This window comes from Gastrolobium bilobum, unplaced genomic scaffold (assembly GCF_033153095.1).
Source record: "Gastrolobium bilobum isolate Gb01-03AN ecotype WA unplaced genomic scaffold, APGP_CSIRO_Gbil_v1 utg8085, whole genome shotgun sequence".
Lineage (NCBI taxonomy): Eukaryota > Viridiplantae > Streptophyta > Magnoliopsida > Fabales > Fabaceae > Gastrolobium > Gastrolobium bilobum.
Window position 1 is genome coordinate 18,103 of NW_026899665.1, and position 9,701 is coordinate 27,803.

A 9,701-nucleotide genomic window follows, 5' to 3' on the forward strand; every position below is an offset into this window, starting at 1 on the left:
GGGCTTTTTGGTTTCAGAAATCAAAATTGCGTGTTTACGTTTTCACGTTTAATCGCAACGTTTTTAACGATTTCACCAGTAAAACGTTTTTTTCCCAAAACGAAAACGCTTTGCCCCCAAAAAAACGTAAAAGCGAAGTTTTTACGCTTTAAAACGCGTTTTTAACAACCTTGGTATCACTAAATCATTCATAGTTGATCAACTAAACAAGATCTTTGTTCTAGCATAAGCAACACAAATTTATGAGTAGCATTGTTACAGTTAATCTAATCAAGTAAATGGACCATTTAAATTAAAAATTAATTAACAATGCTTGATGATAATTTGAATCTTCACGTGTCAAGGGAATCAACACCAAGTAATGGGGGGAAACCTGAAGCTTCTTTCTCAAATTTTTTTCTTCAAAACCTGAAGAAGAGCTCCTTGTTCTTTGTTCAAATCTTCAATCTTTTTTTCTACAGCTTCGAGCTGACAAAGAAGAGGAGACATTTTAAGAAATATGCAATTAAATTTAAAATGGACAAAGCAATTTTAGGGGTTAGATAAATTCATCGAGTACCATATTCATTGTCCTCCTCCTATTTGGTTTCAGTTGAATCTACAACATCTTTAATATTGATATTCACCTCAACCAAGATTTAGACATCAAATTTGCAAATTACATTTCTATTACTCTCAAGCTCAAAGGAAAGTTTTACCAAACAATCATAATGCCAGAGACACAAACTTTATGTACCGAATGTTAGGTTGTATAGTGCTAACAAGAGTATTTAGTGCTGTAGAGATGAGAATGTTGTTTGGGATGGGCAAAACACTTGTTAAAATTAAAATTGTTATTTGGACCTTCGGTGCCATTACCAGAGCATCGATGGGAGGGTTAATAACTTTATTAAAGTTGAATGTAATTAATCATTGTTTAATTTCAAAATGATCCTTAGTATCCAAACATTGCTGACGATGGACTGTACAATATTTTGCTAAAATTTTGAAATTATTAATGTTTAATTTAGTGAAATATCACTATGCTTCTCCGTAACCATTTCACTTATAAACGAAAAGGCCATCATCAAACCAAGCTATTATGTTATTTCTAACACAGATGTCTAAAAGACAAAAGGCCATGATCCAAACCTGAGTTTCAAGAGATTTACACCAGTCTTTATCACACTGCATAGCCCGCAATACTGCCCCCAAAATTTCCTCCTTCCGCTCTAATCTATAACCCAAAAGCACAAAAAAGAAGGATAAGAGTCAATGAATTAGGTTCAATAAAGAAACCAAGGTTTGCAGTGAAATTTATAAAATTACAACATACCTTTCCTTCAGCTCACGTTTCTCCTTTTTTAACTTCTCCAGAGTTTGTAAATCAGCATCAGATAGTGGTTGCTCGCCATCACTAACATCTTGTACCTGCAGTTCAAACACATTTTAGGATCCATTGCCAAATAACACAAGAAAAAAAAATGTCAAGATAAAATGCATCTTAAGCTCTTAGCCATCTAGGCCAGAGTCATGAAGCAGTTTTTTTAATCAGCTCTACCAAAAGTCATTTTGAGATGCCCATATTGTAAACAAATTCCATTAAATAAAATCCTCAATGCCTTGTATTACCCATTATGTTTGATGACTTTCTCGTAAGAGATTGACAGAAAATCATTCTAACATCTAATTGAATCACAAGAACATGTTATATAGGTCAAATCTATTTTAGTTTAAATTTCCTATTGGTGTTAGTTATAACCTGGTTCTAAATATTTTAAAAAAGCAAATCACACGCCAGCAATGAGCTGAGACACAGTACTGAGGGCAGGGCGCCTTGGAGCATCTTAGGGGTCACTATATCAAAACTTGTAATCATCTATTCTCAATGTTTAATGTTCAGCAATGGATAAAGACCATTGCTTTAACCTGACACCCAGGACCTCCCCCGACCCCTCAAAAAATAAACCTAAGCTCTGTCGGTTTGGATGTTTACAAAATCCTCGTTTTTCTATTATTTTCATCCATTCAGTCACTCTTTCTTCATGCCTTTCTTCTGATAAAATGCAGCAAATTTATTGTAAAAGTAGTAGATTTCTAAATCCACCCTTTTCAAGCCTCACATATCACCAGCACTTGCTCAAGTTGCAATGTAAGTATGTATACTGGCAGAAAAAATAGAAAGAAGACAGAGAGAAATAGAGAGAGAGATGATGATATGGATGACCTTCAGCTTAGATTCTCGTGTGGACTGCAAGGTTTTTCCACTTGATGTAGTCTCTCGAAAACATTCATTCTCATTTTCAAATGACTTTTTAGCATTAGATGTCTTTTGATTACCACCTTTTGCTTGTTTCTTAATTTGATCACTGATATCATCACAAGATGAGGATTGTTCAGATGAACTTTGTATCCTACTTTTAGGAGAGGCTGACAAACGACTATTTATGTATGCACTATATCTTTCTGGTTCCTTTCGTCTCCGTTTCTGATTCGAATTATAACACAGTTTGTCTGATGCCAACGCTGTTCCCTTGCCATCTGTGGCAGAATATTTCCTTTTTGATTGAGATGATTCTGGAACATAACAGGTAGGTGTCTCTACAAAACAAGATACATTTGTAGAAATCACAAGGTCATCCATAATAGGATTTCACTCACCACGAGAAAGCACCACATGTATCAAATTACAACAAAGTAAGGCCTCATATCATACCTTTATTGACAGAGCCGCTGATTTGTTTCTTACTTGGATTGGAAGTATAACCAATTTCACGGCAGTTAGAGTACCTAAATAAAGAAGAAAATAACAAATTAGTAAAGTCAAAATACTTCATAGTTTATTCAAACAATTGTCATGAATAATCCAATGGAGAATAAAGAATCACCAATATTTCTTCTGCAGTTGTATCAGTCGTGTCTCCAGTTTTGATAAAATTGATGTACGCTCAAAGTCTTGCTTATCATGAGCAGGTTCAACAAAGTTGGCTTCCAACACAGCTGCAAATGGAAATGAACCATATCCTAAATGAGTATAGTCAACTTGATAAGAGGATCTCAAAAGAGCACAGGAAAAAGTGTCACCTATGAACCCACGCCCACCACTTCCTGCTGGATTCCAGATCTTCCAGAATGGCTGACAATCATGAAAACCACCAGTAAGAATAAACTCTAATGACAACGTTTGGACCTCTACAAACTGAACCTAACTCCCCCAAGTCCAAGAATCCACCAAAAGGGAAAGTCCACATTGATTGCTTTATCATAAAACAGCTTCTGAACTTAATCCCCCTAACAAAAAACTACTAACGCTTCTGAGTAGTTCAAAGGAAGTCTTGATTATTTGAACAAAAGTGAATATCTAGAGTTTTTCATTTAATTTTCAAATTCCAACCAAACAAATAAATGTTAATTTAATTCAAAAGAAACTCCTCATAAAAAAGCCAGTTTGAAAACAGACACAGCAAACAATTTTACGAACAGAATCGAATCGACATGGATGAACCTTAACAAAAACACAGGAGATAAAGTGCAACAACAGTACAAATATGCCAGTACAAATATATATATGTCTATGTCAAATGACCAATTATAGATTAAAATCAACAGACGCAAGTTAACAACTGAGAAAATATTCTTTATTATCTCAAAAGCAGTTGGACCACAAAAACTTCAAAAGGGAAGAGAGGGGGATGAACTTCTTCAGATACAAGATAAAATAACCAAAAAACTACAAACCCCACCTTAATAAGTCGATTCTTGTGATAAACATTAAACCCTGAAACATCAACATTATGAATTGCATCCTTGACAAATCCGATAGTAACAAGAGCAACCATCTGTCATAAGATCTAGATGAAATCAATCTGCTGCAAGTTAGGAAGATCAAACTTTAAATTAAATCGACATTACATTTGAATCCTTTGGAATCCCATCAGCCCCCGATTGTGGCTTGTATTTCACCTCCTGAGACATCATCATATCATTCACTATATCGTGATGCAAAACATCTTCCCCTCGAAGAATAATTCGGAAGCCCGGTGGAAACCTCAGGTATAAAATTGAGGCATAACTCTGGATAGACAAGAATAATAATCACGAGAAATATGATAATACACACACAAAAGGCAGATTCACGTGTATATTAAATATGAAATTGAACTAAATCTTTTTGATCAAACTTTAAATAAGTTTTCTTTCTAGAGTCTATGTCTAATTAATTCTCCATTTTCAAGGTTTCAACTTTGAAAACCTTTACTTAATTAACATATACACTTACAGACCAGGAATACAAGAAACAACATAATATGCTGATGTCTGAAACAAATAATAATAGTAATAATAATAATCTTGAATTACCCTTAGTGAATGTCGGTAAGTTAGGAAGTGTCTAGAGTTGGGAAACTGTTCAGCCATTTGTCTTTTTTTCTCATCCCGATCTACACCTCTTATTTGAATATCCTGACACAAAACATAAACATGTCAAAATTTGTTTAAAATAAATGGATATTTTTTTTTCTTTTGTAAGGACGGGGAGGGGAGTGTGGAGGATAATATGATTCAGTCATCAATCAGACATACACGTGCGTCTGCATCAAAATCAAGTTCTAGCTGACCTTGATCATCCTCCCAAAGATTGTATATGATTATTCGTGTACCATGACCTTTCATCAGGTTGAACTGAAAATTGTATTAGAGTAAGACAACAACAGTTAACCGACATACAAATATATAACCTGACAACTCATTAAATTAGGCAATAAAACCCAGAAGAGGAAATGTCAGAAAAGAAAAAGATGTGAAATCAATTACCCACTCAAATAGCAAGTGATTACCTGACCAAGTAGATCAGCCTCATTGGAAAATGGCGACCATTGAACTATTGTTTCAACATTTTTATTCCAATCTTCCAGAGAAGTTCGTATCATACTATTCCATTCCCGTCCATCTCTTCCATAGTCCAGCTTTCATTTCAGTATAAACAACATTTAGATGCATGTTAGAGGAACATAAATTCAAATAATCAAATTCAATAGAAAACACCTTCTCAACCTTGAATGTCTCTCACAGAAATAGATTCATCCAATCTACAAACATCCCACCCCATCCCATTATTTGTTACTAATGAATCAAATTATTATTTTTGTTGGTGATAACACAAACCTTAAAGCTGAAAATAAGATAATTAATTGCAAGCACAGTTGCTACGGTGATCAAGGATAAATCTAGAATTAAGATGTAACATATGTCCATGGGAATTCGACAATCCTTGAGTAGATAAATTAGACTCTCCCATTAATTCACTATTTCAATATAATAGTGTAAACTATAATTATATAATACCTCAAAAGATAAAGTTCATTAATTGACAGGCGCAAGGCCTCTTGCAATTACTGATGTGGCTACGTGTGTCCACGTGAGTGCGTAAATTAAGGTGAGCGTACATGTGTGCGTGTAAATTAAAACAAATAAGGAAATAGTACAAATTACCATGGGTACTACAATGTCATCCTTCCATGTACTCCTCAAAAATGTGTAAGACAGCAAGGCTATGCTTTGTGTAGAGCTAATAACAATGTCCAAATCACCCAGTTAGATAGAGAAGCATGCCATGATAAACAATGGTTATTGAAATACGAATATAACAAATTCATCCTCAAGCATGACCATAAACGCTGATAGTTATTAATGAAAATTCTACAATTATTGATTGTGCCAAAGATAGACCAGGTAACCTAAAATATAAATGGACACTTGTTTCTCCGAACAATAACAAATTACAAAACCATCAGAGTGCAGCAAACAAGGAACTTTTCAAAATGAAGCATTTTAAATTGCACCCATAATGTAAGCACACTTCTCACAATTACAAAAACTTCTTCCACCAAGAGCCACAAATAATAAACGATATCAGTTCGTTTGTCTTTTTAATGCGGTAAAAGGAAGAATTACTAAACAAAAAAAAAAAAAAAAATTCCATGAAACCCCAACTTGAGAGGGTAAGGGAGAGGGGAAAGCTTTATGTAATCTTACCCTGAATTATTTTTGCAAAAAGATTGTTACCTATTTACTTCATATAATTTTAACTTATGAATAAAACAATTATTCAATGTCTGCAATGAGAAGTTAACATTACATTGCATTGCTAATAGTGATACGTATAAATACTTGACCTCGGTATATGCAAACGAGCATCCTAAAGCCAACAAATACTAAAACACCAACTATTTGTTACTTCAAGAAAGATATAACAAATACTAAAATTACTAATTCAGAAATTAATTCTCTCTACATGCAGAATACATCTCCAGCTTGGAAAGAAAATTGAATGAAACAATAAGAAAGTTAAACAAACCTCTTCCCATCTTTCCCATGACAACGGGAGAATACAATTACATCAGCCCCGAGCCTAATGGTACTTGTTTTAAAGCCATTTCCATCTATAACATAAACACTAAAACATCAGTATACTCTCTGGAATGAAATATTCAAAAAGATTTATCTTCTGAAATGAAATATTAAACAAGATTTATCTTCTCCCCTAAACTAAAGGTTTACATCGTCCAATTGTATTTGCCAATTTGCTTTTCTCGGAATACCCCAGCGACATGCATTGACGCATTTTAACAGGATCCATCCCACCACCATCATCTGAAATAACAATCAACAATACAATGTTTTAGATTTCAAAACAGAAAAAAGAAGGGAGAGTATAAAATCTTCTATTCGGACTCTACTCACAAGACATTCATAAATCAAATTTTTAAATCTTTTCTAATATTCTTATCATGTAACATTAGAAATACTGCTTCTAATGAAAAAAAGGTGCCGTGCTGATTGTACTTTGGATATCAATTTAAAGAAAGAAAACAAATTATAGATGAAATAAAGGTGGGATTAGAAATTTAAAGGAATCCGAATGAGTTCTAAATTGCCAATCGTATTCCATCATGTACTCGTTTAAGACAAGGAAGGTCCCAACAAACATTGAACATTTTATGCAAGAATTTCTGAACAGATCAGAAATATAAATTGACAAAAAAAAAAATTCATGGAAGAATAAAAGCCACATATTTCTATGAAATCCTACTGGGTATTCTTGCACACAGAATAGTGAATAAAGCATAATCCTCTTTTTTATCCCTTTCTATTACCAAAACAAATCATCAGAATTATCAATCTTCTACATTTTGTTTCTTTCCATAGATCTATTAAGTAAACAATTCTTAAATGACAATACCTTCAATCAGCAACATCCTGGTGCCATCTTTCTCACTTTCAAGCATATCTACATTAACATATGTAGCTCCATTACAAACCTGAAGTCAAAATTCAAGAAGTAAATAAGGGAAATAATCACAACCAGTACTTAATAAAACAAGTGAAGTGAGGCATACCTCATCCAATGAATTGTCCAAAAGCTCAGCAAAAGCTGCAGAAAAATAATCAATCTAAGCATGCTAAATAACAATAAATGTCTAAGAACCAAAGGGAGGAATATAAATTCACTCGATATCACTGAAATGATTAACCACTAATACAAACATGCCCAGATTACCTCCAAGAGCCCACTTATGACATGTAGCATTAGAATGTAGAACCTTAGGGTGAACTCTGGCGTGATCCATACCAACTGCAGATTTTACAGTAAATATCAGGTTATGGTGCATTGTCAAGAACAGAGGCAAATTCAAAGAACTAAAAAAAAAAAAAAAAAAACTAAAAACTAGAAAAAAATTAAAAAAATCAAGAGCTGCTTCAATTAATATCAACAACACCTCCATCTTATTTTTCACCTTCTCATATTTTTGTTACACAAAGCAAATGTAATGTGATAAAATTCTTTCAATTCGGAATAAACATCAGCACTGAAAAAACAGGACCACTAATAATCACAAGGCTAGAACATAATAAGGTTTGCAATAAGTAAAGAGCTAGAACATTCAATAAAAAAACCCTTGGGTTTGTTATCCAGGAACTTGTTCAGAAATACTGTAATGAAAGGAACATAGGAGTTTGTCGCTAGGTATTTGACCAAATAGGATGTCCAACTACTATAGAGAGCTCGTTTGTATTGGCTTTTTATAAAAGTCATTTTCATCACTTCCTTGTTTTAAAAGTATTTTCAATAAAAGTTACCGCTATTTAGATTTTTAAAAAAATATTTAATTTTTGAAAAAAACATTTGGCTTTTGATTTCTGTTTTTCTTAAAAGCTAAAGTTTTTAGCTTCCGAAAAAAAAAAAAAAAAAGTAGGTTTTTGACTTTTTTTTTTTTTATGATTTCTGCTTTTTTTTAAAAGCACGCATCCAAATAGACTTTTTTCGAGAAGTGCTTTTTTTTTCTTAAAAAAAATTGCTTTTGAAGAAAAAAAAGTCATCCAAACGGGTTCTGTAGTAAGGTTTGCAATCAGTAATTAGCCATCAATTCATGTTAAGAAAGATAATAAACAAAACCCTCTCGAAACAGAGAAACACGCACCGGTTGAACGATCGGAGCCACGGACAGGAGCACTGTAAGGTTAGGGTTTCAAATGAAGAGAAAAAGAAGAAGATCGAGACGAGAGAAAAAATAGAGAGAAAAGAATGTCCAACAATTTCTATATTTTCTATGGGAAAACAATCCTTTTAAAAAGGTTATAACCTTATATCATCTTACATTTCCGTCAAATTTAATGGGCCAAATTTATTATTATTTAATTAATAATTTTGATCCAATAAATTATTACTATTGATGGACAAAAATCAACGGGTGTAATTTTGATCCAATAAATTATAACTATTTCTAATTTACAGTTGTCATTTTTTTTTCCAAAAAATAATAATTTAATCATAAAACTTCTGAAAGCCATAACTTTTGACTCGTGTATTCAAATCAGGTAATTTTTTTTTTGATTCCACATAACTTTTCGAGATCTACGCAATGACATCTCATTTGATATATTTTATTTCTCACAAAAATAATTTAAATTTAAATTAGGTAATTCTTCTTTCTTATAGATTTAGAATATTTATTTAATTATTTTCTTTATTTATGCAGATTTTTAAAAATTGATTTTTGAGTTTAAATCAAAAATCAAATATTTATTTTGTTTTCCTTATTAATAATAATTGTTATTTTTAATTTAAACCACAAACCAAATTTTTTTATAATAAAAATAAAAAATTTATTTTTTAATTTAAATCGCACATCAAATCTTGATTTTTTATATATTAAATCACAAACGCAGAACTCAGTCTCAGAGTCTTCTGAGTTTAAAAATGTGACACGTGTCAACACTTGACACGTCACCAATCACGTCTAAATTGAGTTTCAATCAAGAGGCAATCACGCCTAATTTAGGTAATTTTATTTTTGAAAAACATTAATAAACCATCATTAATTTTAGAGCACGAATAATAACCCAGAAGCTTATAGCATTAATCATTAATTTCAAAAATAATATCCTCCTTCTTTATAGATTTAGAATATTTATTTAATTATTTCCTTTATTTCTACAGATTTTTCAAATTGATTTTTTAGTTTAAATCACAAATCAAATTTTTATTTTGTTTTCCTTATTAATAATTTTTTTTTATTTTTAATTTAAATCACAAACCAAATTTTTGATTTAATAAAAAATATTATTATAAAAAAAAATTAAATCACAAATCAAAATTTTATTTAATTTTTTATATTAAATCACAAACCCAGAACTTAAAGGCTTCTCGGTTTAACCGCTCT

At 32.0% G+C, this 9,701-nt stretch overlaps 1 protein-coding gene across 1 annotated transcript; it reads right to left on the reverse strand.

Moving 5' to 3' along the window:
• Window positions 1–223: 223 nt before the first annotated feature.
• On the reverse strand, window positions 224–8,528 carry LOC133292466 (protein MICRORCHIDIA 4-like). Its single transcript, XM_061490873.1, has 19 exons — window positions 8,460–8,528; window positions 7,538–7,612; window positions 7,377–7,411; window positions 7,220–7,298; window positions 6,538–6,630; window positions 6,335–6,419; window positions 5,470–5,545; window positions 4,815–4,943; window positions 4,561–4,659; window positions 4,339–4,440; window positions 3,892–4,053; window positions 3,723–3,818; window positions 3,064–3,115; window positions 2,868–2,979; window positions 2,696–2,769; window positions 2,207–2,580; window positions 1,316–1,410; window positions 1,132–1,216; window positions 224–468 (listed from the first exon to the last, which is right to left on the reverse strand). Exons 2-19 carry the CDS (start codon window positions 7,605–7,607, stop codon window positions 388–390), a joined length of 1,899 nt encoding a protein of 632 aa, XP_061346857.1. The 5' UTR covers window positions 7,608–7,612; window positions 8,460–8,528; the 3' UTR covers window positions 224–387.
• Window positions 8,529–9,701: the final 1,173 nt, after the last annotated feature.

Excerpts from the sequence above, each read along its gene's own strand:
- LOC133292466 (XM_061490873.1), bottom strand. The coding sequence starts at position 7,607 with ATGGATCACGCCAGAGTTCACCCTAAGGTTCTACATTCTAATGCTACA. Across the intron at positions 5,546-6,334 it reads CATGGGAAAGATGGGAAGAG|CTCTACACAAAGCATAGCCT; the intron begins GTTTGTTTAACT and ends CATTGTTATTAG. Across the intron at positions 1,217-1,315 it reads AAACGTGAGCTGAAGGAAAG|ATTAGAGCGGAAGGAGGAAA; the intron begins GTATGTTGTAAT and ends TTTGGGTTATAG.